Here is a 22,758-nt window from a genome sequence, read left to right as displayed (position 1 = left end):
TTTTTAATCTGACCAATATCTCTTATTTCTCTGGCCGTCTGTGCTCCCAGGGTGCTGCGATTGCTGCCAGGTGGAATCTTCTGGAAGTAGTACTGCCATGTGCACCCTGGGATTAGCCTGGAAGCAGATGGGGAAGGTGTACAAGTCCTGTCAGGTAGTGGGTACGCTGTGTCTGTATGATTTCCGGTATTCAGAGGCAGACTGCAGCCCCAGGCTCTGTAATAATTCTCCTGTCCCATCCCACAGCCAGCCCAGGAATGTCAGGGGAGAGGCGGGGCCTCCAGGTGAGGACAGAGTCCTGTACACACCGAGTGCAATCCCTGCTGTCACCTCACTGGACAGAGTGCAAGCTCTGCGGGCAAGCAGCCACCGTATTGCTATTAAAAGAGCACACAGGGAAGGGTGACGGGAAATCTGTCTTCCAGTCCACGACCTCCTCCGCCCCATCGCCTGGGAATGTCGCATGGTGCCAGAAACTGCAGGTAAGACAACGTGTCCTGATACCAAGTATGGAGATAATTAGTCGTGGAGCGCACATTGCTATACAATGCCGGGTACAAAGAGCAAAATCCTCCAAGTCAGAGAATCCTAAAATATGTAACGTGTATTCCACAACTGTATCCATTTACTTTTATTAAAAATAAGAATACTTTGTAAAACTTGCAGGTGGTCATGGCTCAGAATGTCACTATTAGGAATTGGAGCTTCTATATAATGTACTACCGCTTTTATAAAATACTTGTTCTCGTAAAAAAAAAAAAAAAAAAAAAAAAACAGATGCAGACATGGAATATATATCATAGAATGTATCTGCATTCCCTCATATCATACAAAGTATATCCACCCTCATATCATACAAAGTATCTTCATCCTTCATATCATACAAAGTATCTCCATCCTTCATATCATACAAAGTATCTCCATCCCTCATATCATACAAAGTCACTCCATCCTTCATATCATACAAAGTATCTCCATCCTTCATATCATACAAAGTATCTCCATCCCTCATATCATACAAAGTATCTCCATCCTTCATATCATACAAAGTATCTCCATCCCCATATCATACAAAGTCACTCCATCCTTCATATCATACAAAGTATCTCCATCCTTCATATCATACAAAGTATCTCCATCCTTCATATCATACAAAGTATCTCCATCCTTCATATCATACAAAGTATCTCCATCCTTCATATCATACAAAGTATCTCCATCCTTCATATCATACAAAGTATCTCCATCCTTCATATCATACAAAGTATCTCCATCCTTCATATCATACAAAGTATCTCCATCCTTCATATCATACAAAGTATCTCCATCTTTCATATCATACAAAGTATATCCATCCTTCATATCATACAAAGTATCTCCATCCTTTATATCATACAAAGTATCTCCATCCCTCATATCATACAAAGTATCTCCATCCTTCATATCATACAAAGTATCTCCATCCTTCATATCATACAAAGTATCTCCATCCCTCATATCATACAAAGTATCTCCATCCCTCATATCATACAAAGTATCTCCATCCTTCATATCATACAAAGTATCTCCATCCTTCATATCATACAAAGTATCTCAGTCCTTCATATCATACAAAGTATCTCCATCCTTCATATCATACAAAGTATCTCCATCCTTCATATCATACAAAGTATCTCCATCCTTCATATCATACAAAGTATCTCCATCCCTCATATCATACAAAGTATCTCCATCCCTCATATCATACAAAGTATCTCCATCCCCATATCATACAAAGTATCCCTATCCCTCATATCATACAAAGTATCTCCATCCCCATATCATACAAAGTATCTCCATCCCCATATCATACAAAGTATCCCTATCCCTCATATCATACAAAGTATCTCCATCCCCATATCATACAAAGTATCTCCATCCCTCATATCATACAAAGTATCTCCATCCCTCATATCATACAAAGTATCTCCATCCCTCATATCATACAAAGTATCTCCATCCCTCATATCATACAAAGTCACTCCATCCCTCATATCATACAAAGTATCTCCATCCCCATATCATACAAAGTATCTCCATCCTTCATATCATACAAAGTATCTCCATCCTTCATATCATACAAAGTATCTTCATCCTTCATATCATACAAAGTATCTCCATCCCTCATATCATACAAAGTATCTCCATCCTTCATATCATACAAAGTATCTCCATCCTTCATATCATACAAAGTATCTCCATCCCTCATATCATACAAAGTATCTCCATCCCTCATATCATACAAAGTATCTCCATCCCTCATATCATACAAAGTATCTCCATCCCTCATATCATACAAAGTATCTCCATCCTTCATATCATACAAAGTATCTCCATCCCTCATATCATACAAAGTATCTCCATCCCTCATATCATACAAAGTCACTCCATCCCTCATATCATAAAAAGTATCTCCATACCTCTTATAACACAATGTATTTCCACCCCTCATAACATACAAAGTATCTCTATCCTCTCATATAAAAAAATTCTCCATCCCCCATATCATACAAAGCTTCTCTATCCCCATATCATACAAAGTATCTCCATCCGTCATATAATACAAAGATTCTCCATCTCTTATATCATAGAAAAGTCACTCCATCCCTCATTTCATACAAAGTATCTCCATAACTCATATCATGCAAAGCATCTCCATCCTTCATATCATACAAAGTATCTCCATCTTCTCATAACATGCAAAGTATCTTCATCATCCTCTCACATCATACAAAGTATTGCCATTCCTCATTTCATACAAGGTATCTACATCCCTCATATAATATATGTATCTCTCTGTCACTTAAATCCTATAAAGTAGCTTAGGTTATGTTTTGATCAGAGCTCAGAGTTTGAAGGCCTAACAAAAACTCTGACGTCTTCGGAAAGCCCTTATGGTTAATCATGTAATAAAGGTCATTATAATGGGTGTATACAGTGTGAATCATTGTAAATGTCTTGCTAACAATATGTCACAATGTAACACTATCAGCTCATTACACTACAGAGACCTCAGAGGTGCTTCTAGGATGTGGGATAGACATATGAACAGTCTGAGATAAGACAAGGGACAAAGTCCAATCACGTAATTATTGCTGGAAGGGTGGAGATGTCACCTATGCTGGAATACACTGTCTACCCACTGGGGCTGATTTACTAAAGGCCGTGTTGTGTGGTTGGGGATCAGATGTTGGTGTAGTGTTGTGTGGTTGGGGATCAGATGTTGGTGCAGTGTTGTGTGGTTGGGGATCAGATGTTGGTATAGTGCTGCGTGGTTGGGGATCAGATGTTGGTATAGTGTTGTGTGGTTGGGGATCAGATGTTGGTATAGTGTTGTGTGGTTGGGGATCAAATGTTGGTGTAGTGTTGTGTGGTTGGGGATCAGATGTTGGTGTAGTGTTGTGTGGTTGGGGATCAGATGTTGGTGCAGTGTTGTGTGGTTGGGGATCAGATGTTGGTATAGTGTTGTGTGGTTGGGGATCAGATGTTGGTGTAGTGTTGTGTGGTTGTGGATCAGATGTAGGTGCAGTGTTGTGTGGTTGGGGATGAGATGTTGGTATAGTGTTGTGTGGTTGGGGATCAGATGTTGGTGTAGTGTTGTGTGGTTGGGGATCAGATGTTGGTGTAGTGTTGTGTGGTTGGGGATCAGATGTTGGTGTAGTGTTGTGTGGTTGGGGATCAGATGTTGGTGTAGTGTTGTGTGGTTGGGGATCAGATGTTGGTGTAGTGTTGTGTGGTTGGGGATCAGATGTTCGTGTAGTGTTGTGTGGTTGCCGACAGGGGCGTAACTATAGGGGGTGCAGCAGTCGCGACCGCAACTGGGCCCTGTGATGCAGGGGGCCCATGCAGCAGCATAGGCAGCTAGGGGTACCAGTGCACCATGCACACAGGTGGCTGGAGGTGGAGGGTGACTAGCAGAGCTCCATGCTCGACTATCGCACTTGCTGCTCTTTAGTTGTGCATTCCCCAGATGACCTGTGTCCTCGGCCGGCTCCTCAGAGTACCCCTCTCCTGCTCCATGCATTGCCGCTCAGTCCGATGTTTGTTCTCCCCAGCCAGAATCCCCCCCCCCCGAGTCCAGCCCACACTGCACTGCATACTTCTCCCGGGTAAACAAACTTTAAGCACACAGATGCACTGCAGCCCTATGAGAGCCCCCCGGAGGACACTGCAGGCTTATCCGCCAGCCCCCCTCCACTCCCGTCATACACAGATGATGAAAGGTCTTTCTGGGAGATATGCTGATCGCCCGTCCAGCACACTGGATGGAACCCAGGCCAACATGGATGTGTGCACGGCCTACAGCTTGGTCATGCTGAGTGAGAGGACCCCATCCCCCACACACCATTACATACCCCCTCCATCTCCCACAGGGACAGGGGACCCTTCTCACGTGGGGACAGGGACCCCCATCTCTCCTGGGGACAGGGACCACTTCTCACCTGGGGGCAGTAACTTCATCTGCCCTGGAGAAAAGGACCTCATCTCTTCTGGGGGCGGGGACCCCATCCTGCCTAGGGACAGTCCCCCAATGGGGCACCTAAAAATTAAAAAAAAACTGCTGATGCCAGTGGTGGAACTACAGGGCTCACAAAGGTCATACCCGTGACCACGCCCTGGAGTTCCACCGCCGGACTCGGAGGGAAGGGCCCTGGCTGGGGTTCAGGGGGGCCCTTCGTGGTTTCATGCATCGGGGCCCTGAAGGTTTTAGTTACGCCACTGGTTGCCGATCAAGGTGTCCGTTTATGAAGCAGTGAAAAAATTTCCCTGCTTCATTCTCAGGCATTCACAGAGGAGATCTTTGTAGATCGCTTCTCTTTTAGAGGAGTGAAGTTATTTAAAAACGCTTCAAACAGTGGAGGACAGCCCCCTGATACACACATATTATATATTTATATATATATATATATATATATATATATATATATATATACTGTCTTGGGGGATCTGAACGAGGTATAAGGAAGTTAATAATGTTTCTCTCTCCCCCTCAGATCCCACGGCATTCTCTCTTCACTCCCCGATTCTCCACCTCTGAGCTGGTGAATCGGGGAGTGTGAATTCTGACACAGATCGCCAGTGAAGTACTGAGATCGCAGCTTCATAAACTGGCCGTTTCTGTGTCAGTCAATGAGGATTCTCTGTGTGCGGAGATCATCGGTGGGAGAACATGTTCAAACACTTCTCCCCCGCTTTACTGTATCTCTGTTTCATAAACCATTTATGGACTGTGATGAGTGCCGATCATCGGGATCACCGCTGTTCACTGCTTCATAAACGGACACCAAAATGTTGGTGCAGTGTTGTGTGGTTGGAGAATAGATGTTGGAGTAGTGTTGTGTGGTTGGGGATCATATGTTGGTGCAGTGTTGTGAGGTTGGAGTCAGATGTTGGTGCAGTGTTGTGTGGTTGGGGATCAGATGTTGGTATAGTGTTATGTGGTTGGGGATCAGATGTTGGTGCAGTGTTGTGTGGTTGGGGATCAGATGTTGGTATAGTGTTGTGTGGTTGGGGATCAGATGTTGGTATAGTGTTGTGTGGTTGGGGATCAGATGTTGGTATAGTGTTGTGTGGTTGGAGGTCAGATGTTGGTGCAGTGTTGTGTAGTTGGGGATCAGATGTTGGTGCAGTGTTGTGTGGTTGGGGGTCAGATGTTGGTGCAGTGTTGTGTGGTCAGATGTTGGTGAAGTGTGGTATGGTTGGGGATCAGATGTTGGCGCAGTGTTGTGTGGTTGGAGATCTGATGTAGATGTAGTATTGTGTGGTTGGAGATCAGATGTTGGTGCAGTATTGTGTGGTTGGAGATCAGATGTTGGTGTAGTGTTGTGCGGTTGGGGTTGGAGATCAGATGTTGGTGCAGTGTTGTGGGGTTGGGGATCAGATGTTGGTGTAGTGTTGTGTGGTTGGAGATCAGATGTTGGCTTCAGTGTTGTGGGGTTGGGGATCAGATTCTGGTGTAGCGTTGTGTGGTTGGAGATCAGATGTTGGTGCAGTGTTGTGTGGTTGGGGGGTCACATGTTGGTGCAGTGTTGTGTGGTCAGATGTTGGTGAAGTGTTGTATGGTTGGGTATCAGATGTTTGTGCAGTGTTGTATGGTTGGAGATCAGATGTTGGTGCAGTGTTGTGTGGTTGGAGATCAGATGTAGGTGCAGTGTTGTGTGGTTGGGGATCAGATGTTGGTGTAGTGTCGTTCGGGATCAGATGTTGGTGCAGTGTTGTGTGGTTGGAAATCAGATGTTGGTGCAGTGTTGTGTGGTTGGGGATCAGATGTTCGTGCAGTGTTGTGTGGTTGGAGATCAGATGTTGGAGTAGTGTTGTGTGGTTGAAGATCAGATGTTGGTGCAGTATTGTGTGGTTAGAGACCAGATGTTGATGTAGTGTTGTGGGGTTGGGGATCAGATGTCGGTGTAGTTATGTGGTTGGAGATCAGATGTTGGTATAGCGTTGTGTGGTCAGATGTTGGTGAAGTGTTGGAGATCAGATGTTTGTAATGTGTGCTATGGTGGTGTGTGTGGTTGGGGATCATATGTTGGTATAGTTTTGTGTGGTTGGGGATCAGATGTTTGGTGCAGTGTTGTGAGGTTGGGGGTCAGATGTTGGTGCAGTGTTGTGTGGTTGAGGATCAGATGTTGGTATAGTGTTGTGTGGTTGGGGATCAGATGTTGGTGCAGTGTTGTGTGGTTGGGGATCAGATGTTCGTGCAGTGTTGTGTGGTTGGAGATCAGATGTTGGAGTAGTGTTGTGTGGTTGAAGATCAGATGTTGGTGCAGTATTGTGTGGTTAGAGACCAGATGTTGATGTAGTGTTGTGGGGTTGGGGATCAGATGTTGGTGTAGTTATGTGGTTGGAGATCAGATGTTGGTATAGCGTTGTGTGGTCAGATGTTGGTGAAGTGTTGGAGATCAGATGTTGGTATAGTTTTGTGTGGTTGGGGATCAGATGTTTGGTGCAGTGTTGTGAGGTTGGGGGTCAGATGTTGGTGCAGTGTTGTGTGGTTGAGGATCAGATGTTGGTATAGTGCTGTGTGGTTGGGGATCAGATGTTGGTATAGTGTTGTGTGGTTGGGGATCAGATGTTGGTGCAGTGTTGTGTGGTTGGGGATCAGATGTTGGTGCAGTGTTGTGTGGTTGGGGATCAGATGTTGGTATAGTGTTGTGTGGTTGGGGATCAGATGTTGGTGTAGTGTTGTGTGGTTGGGGATCAGATGTTGGTGTAGTGTTGTGTGGTTGGGGATCAGATGTTGGTATAGTGTTGTGTGGTTGGGGATCAGATGTTGGTATAGTGCTGTGTGGTTGGGGATCAGATGTTGGTATAGTGCTGTGTGGTTGGGGATCAGATGTTGGTGCAGTATTGTGTGGTTAGAGACCAGATGTTGATGTAGTGTTGTGGGGTTGGGGATCAGATGTCGGTGTAGTTATGTGGTTGGAGATCAGATGTTGGTATAGCGTTGTGTGGTCAGATGTTGGTGAAGTGTTGGAGATCAGATGTTTGTAATGTGTGGTATGGTGGTGTGTGTGGTTGGGGATCATATGTTGGTATAGTTTTGTGTGGTTGGGGATCAGATGTTTGGTGCAGTGTTGTGAGGTTGGGGATCAGATGTTGGTATAGTGCTGTGTGGTTGGGGATCAGATGTTGGTATAGTGTTGTGTGGTTGGGGATCAGATGTTGGTGCAGTGTTGTGTGGTTGGGGATCAGATGTTGGTGCAGTGTTGTGTGGTTGGGGATCAGATGTTGGTATAGTGCTGTGTGGTTGGGGATCAGATGTTGGTATAGTGTTGTGTGGTTGGGGATCAGATGTTGGTGCAGTGTTGTGTGGTTGGGGATCAGATGTTGGTGCAGTGTTGTGTGGTTGGGGATCAGATGTTGGTTCAGTGTTGTGTGGTTGGGGATCAGATGTTGGTGCAGTGTTGTGTGGTTGGGGATCAGATGTTGGTGCAGTGTTGTGTGGTTGGAGATCAGATGTTGGTGCAGCATTGTGTGGTTGGGGGTCAGATGTTGGTACAGTGTTGTGTGGTCAGATGTTGGTGAAGTGTTGTATGGTTGGGGACCAGATGTTGGCGCAGTGTTGTGTGGTTGGAGATCTGATGTAGGTGTAGTATTGTGTGGTTGGAGATCAGATGTTGGTGCAGTATTGTGTGGTTGGAGATCAGATGTTGGTGTAGTGTTGTGTGGTTGGAGATCAGATGTTGGTGTAGTGTTGTGTGGTTGGGGGTCACATGTTGGTGAACTGTTGTATGGTTGGGTATCAGATGTTTGTGCAGTGTTGTATGGTTGGAGATCAGATGTATGTGCAGTGTTGTGTGGTTGGGGATCAGATGTTGGTGTAGTGTTGTGTGGTTGGAGATCAGATGTTGGTGCAGTGTTGTGTGGTTGGGGATCAGATGTTGCTGTAGTTATGTGGTTGGAGATCAGATGTTGCTGTAGTTGTGTGGCTGGAGATCAGATGTTGGTGCAGTGTTGTGTGGTCAGATGTTGGTGAAGTGTTGGAGATCAGATGTTGGTAATGTGTGGTATGGTTGGAGATCAGATGCCGGTGCAGTGTTGTGTGGTTGGAGATCAAATGGTGGTGTGGTGTTGTGTGGTTGGAGATCAGATGTTGGTGCAGCGTTGTGTGGTTGGAGATCAGATGTTGGTGCAGTGTTGTGTGGTTGGAGATCAGATGTTGGTGCAGTGTTGTGTGGTTGGAGATCAGCTGTTGGTGCAGCATTGTGCGGTTGGAGATCAGATGTCGGTGCAGTGTTGTGTGGAGATCAGATGTTGGTGCAGTGTTGTGTGGTTGAGGGTTAGATATTGGTACAATGTTGCGTGTTTGGGACCACTTTTCTACTGTGTATTACATATAATTAGAGCCGCGCAGACAGTGGGAAGAATGCTGGGAGTGGTGGAGCAGAACGTGCCCCAGCCTGTGTCCTCTGTATCATCCATATTTATTGCTCTGCAGGAAATACCTCTTCCTGTACTAACACTGCTGTATCCACTCTGAGAGCCCCCATAAGGTTGACAATGACTATCTGTGAGGCCCACACCCTGATGCCCCAAAAGACTATTCCCTACCTGTCCCTAAGGGATATACCCTGCCGGTCACCAATGGTTTTACCCTGACTGTCTCCGAAGGCTAGATTTTGACTGTCCCCAAAGGACTTTTCCCTTACTGTCCCCAAGGACTATACCATGACTGTCCCCAATGGTTATGCACCTGACTATCTCCAAAGGCTATATTATGACTGTACCCAAGGATTTTTTCCTTACTGTCCCCAAGGATTATACCCTGACTATACCCAAGGGTGATTAGTGGAAGGCTGTCTCCCAGGGTCTATCCAATATCTGTCCAGTTCAGAAATGACCCTACAGGGACTATACTACCAGTCTAGGTGCAGGACTCCATGTGGGTTAGCCATTAAGGCAGCTTGGCTTTGCTGCTCCAGCACCCTTCAATGTGGCTACCGGCCCTGGATTACCCTTTATGGCAGTGCTTCACCCCTGTTTGGGAACCATTTGGTTATTATCCGTGATCTACCTATATTAGCAGATTTGGCTGTCTCCAATCACCTGTATACTAACCACAGGAACTAACCCCCTCTTGGGAGCATATTATTTAATATCCATACCTTCTGAATATTTACGTACGAGGTTCATTCTCCTGCAAGACAGTGAGATTCATTCTTTCCTCTGCTATCTTTGAAACCTTGATTGTGTCCTGAAAAAGCCTAACGGTGAAACGCGTTGATGCACAAGGGCTCACTGTATACTCTGTATCATTATACATGATGTTTAACCTTTGAATGCTCTATTCATGTATTGTATTTTCTCAATAAACATTGTTATTTTTTCTACACTTCGCTATTGTTTCGTATGCCTAAAAAGTCCGACCTAGGGATACTTAGCAAGTATCCCTTTCATTTTCTGTTTCCCTCTAACTTACGGATGTGCTTTCTTTCTTATTGTGTACCCAAGGACTTTACCCATACTGTCCTCAAGGACTATACCCTGACTGTCCCTAAGGACTTTTCCTTTACTGTCCCCAAGGACTATACCCTGACTGTCCCCAAGAGATTTACCCTGCCTGTCTCCAAGAGCTATACCCTGACAGTCTCTAATGGCTATAACTTGACTGTCCCCAAGAGCTATACCCTGGCTGTCCCCAAGGACCATACCCTGGCTGTCCTTAAGAGCTTTACCATGACTATCCACAAGGACTATACTCTGCCTGTCTCCAATAGTTATTCTCTGCTGGTCCCCAATGTTTTTTCCCCCGACTATCCCCTAAAGGCCATACCCTGACTGTCTCCAATTGTTATACCTTAACTATCCCCAAGGGGTATACCCTGTCTGTTCCCAAGGGGTATACCCTGTCTGTTCCTAAAGAGTATACCCTGTCTGTTCCCAAGGGGTATACCCTGTCTGTTCCCAAGGGGCATACCCTGTCTGTTCCCAAGGCTTATTTCTTGCCTGTTCCCAAGGAAATCATACACATTCAATGGACAGGAATCAGGTATGTATCCATACTTGAATGAAAGAGTTAATCAGACCGTGGAAACCAGAGTGCAGGAATCTCTAAATATAATGAAGTGAATGCAACACCTAGTGTCTTGTTTATTATACTCATGTACTGTGTTTACATGGCAGACATATTTATACTCCATTGGCTCCATACCGGAGAGGAGAATAAGGAAGCTTGGATGAAGCTCGTGACAGGCCCGGTAGTCCAGGAGGCGAAGGAATATACAGCAGGGATCCATGGCGGAACGCTTGAAGGTAATATGTGTTATTCCTTATCCAGACTGCAGTGGTGTCATGCTTATCTTGCCATGACAACATGGCGTCAAAACCCCCTGTGCAGGGTTTCATTCACCCCTGATGAATGTTATCATTCACCCCTGATGAAGGTTATTCACCCCTGATGAAGGTGCAACTTGATGGAACCTGCAGCATAAAGATGGGTGGCAACACTCCAAAGTGGGCAGGATCAAAGGTTAAGAGCTGTGTTAGGGAGACCTCATTGCTGGAGCTCCCATGACATATTGGGCCAAGAAGCGACTAATGCCCTGTACACACGGTCGGACTTTCCAACGGAAAATGTGCGATTGAATCTTGTTGTCGGAAAATCCGATCGTGTGTGGGCTCCATCTGACTTTTTCCATCGGAATTTCCAACACACAAAGTTTGAGAGCAGGATCTACAATTTTACGACGACAAGATCCGATCGTTTAAATTCCAATTGTGTGTAGACAATTCCAACGGACAAAGTGCCACGCATGCTCAGAATAAATTACAAGACGAAAGCTATTGGCTACTGCCCTCTTTATAGTCCCATCGTATGTGTTGTACGTCACCGCATTCTGAATGATCAGATTTTCCGACAACTTTGTGCGACCCTGTGTATGCAAGACAAGTTTGAGCCAAAATCCGGACAAAACGGATTTTGTCGTTGGAATGTCCGACCGTGTGTACAGGGCATAAGACCCCAGAACTCACCTATAACTGGCAAAGTCTCTATGCTGCTCACATAAGATGTAGAGAAAGGTGACAGAAGCATAGTAATATTAAAGTGTCTCATTCTTCTTTAGGATTCAGACTCAGAAGGGTCCGACGACGAGATCATCTGGGAGAAGCCAGTTAGTGATTGGACAGTGCAGGACGTGTGCTCCTGGCTCCAGTATGGACCCCTACAGAACAGCGCTGGGCTCCTCCAGGCAGCTTACACTCATCAAATCTCAGGTAAGCTGTCCTGTTACCTACTACACCCTGGCTCATATCCCCCTGATGGGGGCAAGAAAGGGGTCCCAGGAAAGGAAGGTCATTCTTCCTACAGACCAACATTGTAAGGGGATTTTTTTCCCACTGACCAACCAATGTAGGGGGCATTCTTATCAATGATAACCAATGTAAGGAACATTCTTCCCCCTGACCACCAATGTAAGGTACATTTTTCGCACTGATCACCAAAGTAAAGGACATTCTTCCCACTGATCACCAATGTAAGGAACATTCTTCTCCACTGACCACCAACGTAGGAGACATTCTTCCCACTGACCACCATTGTAAATAGCATTCTTCCCACTGTTCACCAATGTAAGGGACATTCTTCCGACTGACATTCAATGAAGTGATTCACCTAGACCTGAAAATTAATTGAAGGGTTCCTCCGTGAAAGGTTTGAAAAGACTTGTTTATGTCATCACACCATTTACTGTTCCTTCTATGCTGTAAAATCCAGAGAGGTCAGAAGTCTCTAAAGTGGTGCAACCATCGTGACAGCCACCAGTGGCTAGGCCATGGTTGAAGACACTTGGGTCAGTATCTTCCACATTGTCATATTTTATTGAAGCACAACTGAATGTCTTCACCATGTCTTCATGCTTTAGGTATTAAGTTGGAGCCACGTGACTGGCTATTTCTCTGATGACCCAGTGTGCCAAGTCAGGTACATTAGATGTCAAATGGTTAGAAGTACCCTAACAGGTTGGTTGATGGTTCGAGATGCAATAAAGTAAGGTGACCCTGTCTGTCTCCTCCCTCCAGGTCGAGCTCTGCTTAGGCTCTCCGATAACCTGCTGCAGCGGATGGGGGTTCATCAGGAGAGTATGCGTAGGGTGATATTGGTGGAGGTCCTAGAGCTGAGACTGCAGCAAGAATTACAGCAACTGCTGCTCATCACTGAAGGTAAAGATGAATGAGGGTGGCCGCGACTGACGGTATCCACGGTTGAGGATGCTGGATGTGACTGAGGGTTCCGAAAGTTAAGGATGAGTGAGTGTGACAGAGGGTGTCTAAGGTTGAGGATAACCGAGAATGGGTGTGACTGAGGGTGTCCTAGGTTGTGGATAATTGAGGATGGGTGTGACTAAGGGTGCCCAAGGTTGAGGATAACCGAGGGTGGATGTAATTGAGGATGACCAAGGGTAGGTGTGACTGGGGGTGCTGAAGGTTAAGGAGAATCAAGAGTGAGTGTGACTCAGGGTGTAATTAAGGGTGTCCAAGGTTGAGGATGACCAAGGATGGTTGTGACTGAGGGTGTCCAAGGTTGAAGATGATGAGGATGGGTGTGAGTGAGGGTGTCTGAGGTTGAAGATGACCGAGGGTGGGTGTGACTGAAGGTGTCCAAGGTTAAGGATGACCAAGGTCCATTGTGACTGAAGGTGTCCAAAGTTGAGAATGACCAAGGATGGGTGTGACTGAGAGTGTGCAAAGTTGAGGATAACTGAGGACGGGTGTGACTGAGGGTGTACAAGGTTGAAGATGACCAAGGGTGGGTGTGACTGAGGGTGTCCAGGGTTGTGAATGACTGAGGGTGTGTGTGACTGAGGCTGTCCAAGGTTGAGGATGAGTAAGAGTGGGTGTAATTGAGGGTGTCCAAGGTTGAGGATGACCAAGGGTGGGTGTGACTGAGGGTGTCCATGTTTGAGGATGGCCGAGAATCAATGTGACTGAGAGTGAGTGTGACTGAGGGTGTCCAAGGTTGAGGATGACCGAGAATGGGTGTGACTGAGGGTGTCCTAGGTTGTGGATAATTGAGGATGGGTGTGACTAAGGGTGCCCAAGGTTGAGGATGACCAAGGGTGGATGTAATTGAGGATGACCAAGGGTAGGTGTGACTGGGGGTGCTGAAGGTTAAGGAGGACCGAGAGTGAGTGTGACTGAGGGTGTAAATAAGGGTGTCCAAGGTTGAGGATGACCGAGGATGGGTGTGACAGAGGGTGTACAAGGTTGAAGATGACGAGGATGGGTGTGAGTGAGGGTGTCCGAGGTTGAGGATGACCAAGGGTAGGTGTGACTGAAGGTGTCCAAGGTTGAGGATGACAGAGGCTGAGTGTGACTGAAGGTATCCAAAGTTGAGAATGACCAAGGATGGGTGTGACTGAGAGTGTGCAAAGTTTAGGATAACCGAGGACGGGCGTGACTGAGGGTGTCCAAGGTTGAAGATGACCAAGGGTGGGTGTAACTGAGGGTGTCCAAGGTTGAGGATGATTGAGGATGGGTGTGACTGAAGGTGTCCAAGTTTGAGGATGACCAAGGTCGAGTGTGACTGAAGGTGTGCAAAGTTGAGAATGACCAAGGATGGGTGTGACTGAGAGGGTGTGAGTGAGGGTGTCTGAGGTTGAAGGTGACCGAGGGTGGGTATCACTGAAGGTGTTTAAGGTTGAGGATGACCAAGGGTCGGTGTGACTGAAGGTGTCCAAGTTTGAGGATGACCAAGGTCGAGTGTGACTGAAGGTGTCCAAAGTTGAGAATGACCAAGGATGGGTGTGACTGTGAGTGTGCAATGTTGAGGATAACTGAGGACGGACGTGACTGAGGGTGTCCAAGGTTGAAGATGACCAAGGGTGGGTGTCACTGAGGGTGTCCGAGGTTGAGGATGCCTGAGGGTGGATGTGACTGAGGGTGTCCAAGATTGAGGATGATCAAGTATGGGTGTGACTAAGGGTGTCCAGGGTTGTGAATGACTGAGGGTGTGTGTGACTGAGGCTGTCCAAGGTTGAGGATGAGTAAGAGCGGGTGTAATTGAGGGTGTCCGAGGTTAAGGATGACCAAGGGTGGGTGTGGCTGAGGGTGTCCATATTTGCAGATGACGAGAATCAGTGTGACTGAGGGTGTCCTAGGTTAAGGATGACCGAGGCTGGGTGTGACTGAAGAAAAGTGCGACTAAAGGGTGTCAAACGTTGAGGGTGAACGAGGATGGGCGTGACTAAGGGTGTTGAAGATTGAGGATGGCCTAGGACGGATGTGACTGAGAATGAGTATAACTAGCATGTCCAAAAATGAGGATGACTGAGGCTGGGTGAGACCTACATATCTGATATACTGTACATAATCTATAGGATCTGAGCTCCTGTACATCTTTATAATGGGAATAATGGGAATATTTCTCCATTTGTCATTACAGAATGAAGCTGGGAGGATCTGACCAATCACATCGCTGAATCGGCTGAAACAATACAAGTGTTTATGTTACAAAGTGTTAGATGAGGAGATCCTACTGACGCCAAAACCCTGATCAGAGTCTGGTGCCACTCCAATATACAGTATATAACTGCCCAGAAGGGGGCAGAGCCTGTTACAAGTCCAATCTACAGTGTATAACTCCCTAGAGGAGTGTAGGTGGTAGGTAGGTGTAGAGTGAAATATACAGTGTATATCTCCTGAGAAAGGTACAGAGTCTGGGGCCAGTCTAATATGAAGTATATTACTCCCTAGAGGTGTAGGTGGTAGGTAGGTGTGGGTTGCGGAGTAGGGTGCCAGTCCTGTCTGCAGTATATAACTTCCTAGAAGGGTGTATAGTCTGGTGCCAATCCTATCTACGGTGTATATCTCCCAAGAAAGATCCAGTCTCATGCCAGTCCAATGGGCACTGTACAGTGGTGTGAAAAAGTGTTTGCCCCCTTCCTCATTTCCTGTTCCTTTGCATGTTTGTCACACTTAAGTGTTTCGGAACATCAAACCAATTTAAACAATAGTCAAGGACAACACAAGTAAACACAAAATGCAATTTGTAAATGAAGGTGTTTATTATTAAAGGTGAAAAAAAATCCAAACCATCATGGCCCTGTGTGAAAAGGTGATTGCCCCCTAAACCTAATAACTGGTTGGGCCACCCTTAGCAGCAACAACTGCAACCAAGCGTTTGCAATAACGTGCAATGAGGCTTTTACAGCGTCCTGGAGGAATTTTGGCCCACTCATCTTTGCAGAATTGTCCTAATTCAGTTACATTAGAGGGTTTTCGAGCATGAACGGCCTTTTTAAGGTCATACCACAACATCTCAATAGGATTCAGGTCAGGACTTTGGCTAGGCCACTCCAAAGTCTTCATTTTGTTTTTCTTCAGCCATTCGGTGGTGGACTTGCTGGTGTGTTTAGGATCATTGTCCTGCTGCAGAACCCAAGTTCGTTTCAGCTTGAGTACACGAACAGATGGTCGGACATTCTCCTTCAGGATCTCTTGGTAGACAGCAGAATTCATAGTTCCTTTTATCACGGCAAGTCTTCCAGGTCCTGAAGCAGCAAAACAGCCCCAGACTATCACACTACCACCACCATATTTTACTGTTGGTATAATGTTCTTTTTATGAAATGCAGTGTTCCTTCTACGCCAGATATACTTGGACACACACCTTCCAAAGAGTTCCACTTTTGTCTCATCGGTCCACAGAATGTTGTCCCAAAAGTCTTGGGGATCATCAAGATGTGTTGTGGAGAAATTGAGACGAGCTTTGATGTTCTTTTTGCTCAGCAGTGGTTTTCTCCATGGAACTCTGCCATGCAGGCCATTTTTGCCCAGTCTTTTCCTGATGGTGGAGGCATGAACGCTGACCTTAACTGAGGCAAGTGAGGCCTGTAGTTCCTTGGACGTTGTTGTGAGGTCTTTTGTGACCTCTTGGATGAGTCGTCGCTGCGCTCTTGGGGTAATTTTGGGCGGCCGGACACTCCTGGGAAGGTTCACCACTGTTCCATGTCTTCGCCATTTGTGGATAATGGCTCTCACTGTGGTTCGCTGGATTCCCAAAGCTTTGGAAATGGCTTTATAACCCTTTCCAGACTGATAGATCTCAATTACTTTCTTTCTCAATTGTTCCTGAATTTCTTTGGGTCTCGGCATGATGTGTAGCTTTTAAGGATCTTCTGGTGGACCTTACTGTGTCAAGCAGCTCCTATTTAAGTGATGCCTTGATTGTGAACAGGTGTGGCAATAATCAGGCCTGGGTGTGGCTAGAGAAATTGAACTCAGGTGTGGACAACCACAGTTATAGTATGTTTTAACAAGGGGGGCAATCACTTTTTCACACAGGGCCATGATGGTTTGGATTTTTTTTCACCTTTAATAATAAACACCTTCATTTACAAATTGCATTTTGTGTTTACTTGTGTTGTCCTTGACTATTGTTTAAATTGGTTTGATGTTCCGAAACACTTAAGTGTGACAAACATGCAAAGGAACAGGAAATGAGGAAGGGGGCAAACACTTTTTCACACCACTGTATATCTCCCCAGGAGAGACCAGTCTGGTGCCAGTTCAGTCCAATAGAGGTGGTATGTAGGTATAGGGCGAAGAATCTGGTGCCAGTCCAATAAACAGTATATCATTTCCTAGAGGAGTGTAGGTTGTAGGTAGTTGTAGAGTGCAAAGTCTGGTACCAGTCCTGTCTGCAACTACCCAGAAGGGTGCAGAGTCTGGTGCCAGTCCAATCTACAGTATACAACTGCCCAGAAGAATAGAGGTGGTAGGTAGGTGCTATATGAAGTTTGGTGCCAGTCCATTATACAGTAGATAACTCCCTAGAGGTGAGTAGATGGTAGGCATGTGTACAATATTGTGAACAATATACACTATATAACTGCCCAGAAGAATGTAGAATCTGGTACCAGTCCAATATACAGTATACAGCCCAGAGGTGTGTAGGTGGTAGGCAGATGTAGGGCATAGAGTCTGAAACCAGTCTAATCTGCAGTATATAAATTCCCAGAAGGGTTTGGAGTCTGGTGCCAATGCAATCCAGTATATACAGTAACTTCCCAGGAATGTCTGGTTCTGGTCCAATTTTAGTATATGACTGCCCAGAAGAGTGCAGAGTCTGGTGCCACTCCATTATACAGTATATAACTGTCCAGAAGAGTGCAGGGTCTGGTGCCAGTCCAATGGGCAGTGTATATCTCCCCCAGAGAGACCAGACTGGTAGCAGTCTAATCTGTAGTATATAACTGCTCAGAAGGGTGTAGAGTCTGGTACCAGTCCAATCCAGTATATAACTGTCAAAGAAGGTATGATAGTCTGGTTTCCGGTCCAATTTTAGTATATGACTGCCCAGAAGAGTACAGAGTCTGGTGCCAGTCCAATGGGCAGTGTATATTTCCCCGGAGAGACCAGACCGGTACCAGTCCAATCTGCAGTATGCAACTGCCCAGAAGACTGTAGAGTCTGGTACTAGCCCAATCCAGTATATAACTGCCCAGGAAAGGTACGATAATCTGGTTTCTGGTCCAATTTTAGTATATGACTGCCCAGAAGAGTGCAGAGTCTGGTGCCACTCCAATATAAAATATACAACTGCCCAGGAAGGTACGATAGTCTGGTTCCAGTCTGATTTTACTATTTGACTGCCCAGAGGAGTGCAGAGTCTAGTGCCAGTCTGATGGGTAGTGTATATTTCCCCGGAGAGACCAGACTGGTACCAGTCCAATCTGCGGTATGTAGCTGCCCAGAAGGGTGTAGAGTCTGGTGCCAGTCCAATGGGTAATGCAGTTTTCCCCAGAGAGACCAGACTGGTACCAGTTCAATCTGCAGTATGTAACTGCCCAGAAGGGTGTAGAGTCTGGTACCAGTCCAGTCCAGTATATAACTGCCCAGGAGGGTACGATAGTCTGGTTTCCAGTCCAAATTTAGTATATGACTGCTCAGAAGAGAACAGAGTCTGGTGCCAGTCCAATGGGCAGTGTATATTTCCCCGGAGAAACCAGACTGGTACCAGTCCAATCTGCAGTATGTAACTACCCAGAAGGGTGTAGAGTCTGGTACTAGCCCAATCCAAAATATAAATGCCCAGGAAAGGTACGATAATCTGGTTTCTGGTCCAATATTAGTATATGACTGCCCAGAAGAGTGCAGAGTCTGGTGCCACTCCAATATAAAATATACAACTGCCCAGGAGGAAGGTACGATAGTCTGGTACCAGTCTGATTTTACTATTTGACTGCCCAGAGGAGTGTAGAGTCTGGTGCCAGTCCAATGGGTAGTGTATGTTTCCCCGGAAAGACCAGACTGGTACCAGTCCAATCTGCAGTATGTAACTGCCCAGAAGGATGTAGAGTCTGGTGCCAGTCTAATGGGCAGTGTATATCTCCCCGGAGAGACCAGACTGGTGCCAGTCCAAACTGCATGATGTAAATGACCAGAAGGATGTAGAGTCTGGTACCAGTCCAATACAGTATATAACTGCCCAGGAGGGTACGATAGTCTGGTTCCGGTCCAATTTTAGTATATGACTGCCCGGAGGAGTGCAGTGTCTGGTGCCAGACCAGTGGGCAGTGTATATCTCCCCAGGAGAGACCGGACTGATGCCAGTCCAATCTGTAGTATATAACTGCCCAGAAGAATATAGGGGGTAGGTACAGTAGGTAGATGTAGGGTGAAGAGTATGCTACCGGTCTAATATGCAGTATATAACAACCTAGCGTGTGTAGATAGGTAGGAGGGGGGTACAGAGCCTGGTGCTAGCCCAATCTGCAGTTTGCAGTATAACTGCTCAGAGGTATGTAGGTGGTAGGTAGGCGTAGGGTGAAGAAGAATCCATAGCCTTGCAGGTCACCATGAGCGGTGTGAAAGAGGTGCAGCGAATACACAGTACAGATAAGTGGTGTCAAAGCTGGGGCTGGGGTGGGCATCCAATAACAAGTCAGTCCCCCCCCCCCACCTTTATACCCTTTTTGGTGAAAACCCTTTCCATATACATTGTATGTATTATACCGGATGTGCCACCTCTGGTGCCAGGTGACCCCTTCCCCTCACAGAACACTCCAGAAATTGTCTAGAAGAAGAAGAAGGTTTTTCTTTGGGGATAATAAAGTCCTTCAATGTTTCCAATTATTTGTTTCACCGGAAAAAAAGAACAATTCGAGAATAAAACAGACATGGACGAAACGCGTTGACAGAGCACTATGGATCCAGCATATGAAACGCGTCGCTCTGACCCAAGAAGAGACCGATATGGTATTCAGTGTACATAAGGGAAGGATTCGTGTCTGTAAACATCAGAGATACATTCAATAAACTATCAGCTTTGTGGTAAAAATGGAAGCCGTGTTCTTGGTTCTCATCGTATCCCCCCCCATGGGAGGTTCTAGGTCCTGGCTGGGGGGGGGGGGGACGACGACATTGTTTCAGAGACATTCCATTGTATTGAATCCCATCAGAAGAAGTGATCACTATGAGCAATCCCCCCCGGTCACACTGAATTCCACTTTGAAACCGTGCGACTTTACTTGAAGATGCGCCACTTCAAAGCCGCAGGTCAGTGTGACTCCAGGGGCAACTTGGCTGACATCTGTGCCACTTCGTGCCCCAATGAAAATAGCGCAGGAACCCTTTCTTGCAAATGGGCGCGGCACCGCAAAGTCACAGTTGCACTGATTTGACCAATTCCATCGCCGACAATCGGAAACGCGATCCCTTTAACCATTGACCGCCAGGACCCCGGTGCATGTACTGCGAGTGGGCGGCAACTACAGGCTGAGCGACGTACTGGTACAAGGGCAATGCCATGGCCTCTTTGTCCAGCGGACACAGCAGATCACGGCACTCGGTACCCAGCTGCTGTGAGCTGCCGGGATATCATTGAGTGGCCGGGGTATCATGTGATCGCTTTGACCAATCATAGCGATCACATGATTACATGTGAGCAAAACTGTCATGAATGGCTTCCATTCATGGCAGCTTGCTTACTATTGTGGTGCTGTGATCCGCCCATAGCTATCACATGGTACCTAGGCCAATCACAGCCCCCTGTACCATGTGATTAGCTGTAGCCAATCACAACTCACAATAGTAAGCAAGCTGTCATGTATGAAAGCCATTAATGACAGCTTGCTTACTATTGTGATGTTGTGATTGGCCCAGGTACCATGCAATAGCTGTGGGCCAATCACAGCCCCCTGTACCATGTGATTATCTGTAGCCAATCTCAACTCACAATAGTAAGCAGGCTGTCATGAATGGCTTCCGTTCATGACAGCTTGCTTACTATTGTGTGGCTGTGAACCGCCCACAGCTATCACATGGTGCCTCTGCCGTACCATGTGATTAGCTGTAGCCAATCACAACATCACAATAGTAAGCAAGCTGTCATGAATGAAAGCCATTCATGACAGCTTGCTTACTATTGCGATGCTGTGATTGGCCCAGGTACCATGCAATAGCTGAGGGACAATCACAGCCCCCTGTACCATGTGATTATTTGTAGCCAATCACAACTCACAATAGTAAGCAAGCCATCATGAATGGCTTCCGTTCATGACAGCTTGCTTACTATTGTGATGCTGTGATCCGCCCCCAGCTATCACATGGTACCTAGGCCAATCACAGCACCCTGTACCATTAGCTGTAGCCAATCACAGCATCACAATAGCAAGCATGCTGTCATGAATGGAAGCCATTCGTGACAGCTTGCTTGCTATGTGATGCTGGGATTGGCCCATAGCTATCACATGTTACCTGGGCCAATTAAAACACTCTGTACCATGTGATTAGCTGTAGCCAATCACAGTATCACAATAGTAAGCAAGCTGTCATGAATTAAAGCCATTGATGCCAGCTGAAACTATTGCTTATAACAGTAATCATCCCTGACAATGAAAATGAAAAAACAAAACAAAAAAAAGACAATGAAAATATAATTTATTGATCCAATAGTCCAGCGTCTAGTGAAACTGGAAGACTCTGATGACAGTATGTAAAAAAAGAAAGGAAAAATAAAAAGGCAAACATTTTTTAAAAAAGGGAAAGAATTGTAAAAAAAAAAAAAAAAAGGGAATAAAATGTTAAAAAAAAAATAAGGAAAAAAAAACGGGGAAAAAAATGGAAAAAAAAAAAAAGGGAAAAAAGTGAAAGAATGTTAAAAGAGGGAAAGAATTTAAAAAAAAAGAAAAAATGTTAAAAAAAAGGGGGAAAAAAAGAAAAAAAAAAAAAGAAGGGGAAAAAGTGTTAAAAAAAAGGTAAGAATTTTAAAGAAAGGGAATAAAATGTTAAAAAAGGGTAAAAATGTTAAAAAAGTGAAAAAAAAGGGGAAAAAAAAAAAGAAAAATAAAAAGGGGGAAAAAAAAGAGACAGAATGTTAAAAAAGGATAAGAATTTTTTTTAAAAAGGGAATAAAATGTTAAAAAAGGGAAAAAAAGAAAAAGAAAAAAAAGGGGGAAAAAAAGGAAAAATAAAAAGGGAAAAAAAATTAAAAAAGGGAAAGAATTGTACAAAAAGAGAATAAAATGTTAAAAAATAGGGGAAAAAAATAAAAAAAAAGGGAAATTTTTTTTAACAAAAATTAAATAAGGGAAAAAAGGGAAAGGATAAAAAAAAAAAGAATAAAATGTCAAAAAATGGGAAAAAATAAAAAATAAATAAAAAAAGAAAGAAAAGGGGGAAAAAGTGTTTAAAAAAAGAAAAGAAAAAAAGTGAAAAAAAAAAGGAAAGAATGTTAAAAAAGGGTAAATTTTAAAGAAAAGGAATAAATTGTTAAAAAAAGGGGGGAAGAAAAAAAAAGGGGAAAAAATGTTAAAAAAGTGAAAAAATTTAAAAATAAAATGAAAAAAAAAAATAAAAAAGGGACAAGATATTAAAAAAAGGGTAAGAAAAAAAAAAGGGGAAAAAAATGTTAAAAAAGTAAAAAAAAAAAAAAAAAATAAGAAAAAAGGGAAAGAATGTTATAAGGGAAATAATGTTAAAAAAAGGGAATAAAATGTTTTTAAAAAAGGGAAATTAAAATAAAAAAAAGGGTGAAAACTGAAAAAACAATGAAAGAATGTTTAAAAAAGGGGAAAAAATGTTAAATAAATTGAATGAAAAGTAAATAATTTTTATAAATTTTTTTAAATAATGTCTCTGTCATTTTGCACAAAGTGTGAACCTAGACAGTATGTATGTGCCTTGCAGCTAGTGCAAAACTACAAGTCCCATGAGGCATTGCAAGGCTGACAGTTACAAGCATGACTCCCACAGGCAGAGGCATGATGGGACTTG

General features: G+C 44.8%; 1 protein-coding gene across 1 annotated transcript; it reads left to right on the top strand.

Moving 5' to 3' along the window:
* The first annotated feature begins 269 nt into the window (after window positions 1-269).
* On the top strand, window positions 270-15,464 carry LOC143989304 (sterile alpha motif domain-containing protein 12-like). The gene is made up of 5 exons (XM_077489388.1): window positions 270-482; window positions 10,666-10,794; window positions 11,607-11,757; window positions 12,562-12,702; window positions 14,924-15,464. The coding sequence occupies exons 2-5, from the start codon at window positions 10,777-10,779 to the stop codon at window positions 14,926-14,928; spliced, it is 315 nt and encodes a 104-aa protein (XP_077345514.1). The 5' UTR covers window positions 270-482; window positions 10,666-10,776; the 3' UTR covers window positions 14,929-15,464.
* The last annotated feature ends 7,294 nt before the right edge of the window (window positions 15,465-22,758 follow it).

This window comes from Lithobates pipiens, unplaced genomic scaffold (genome assembly GCF_037356315.1).
Source record: "Lithobates pipiens isolate NorthernLeopardFrog02 unplaced genomic scaffold, aLitPip1_a1.2 Scaffold_18, whole genome shotgun sequence".
Taxonomy (NCBI): domain Eukaryota; kingdom Metazoa; phylum Chordata; class Amphibia; order Anura; family Ranidae; genus Lithobates; species Lithobates pipiens.
This window is presented reverse-complemented; position numbering and strand designations above follow the sequence as displayed.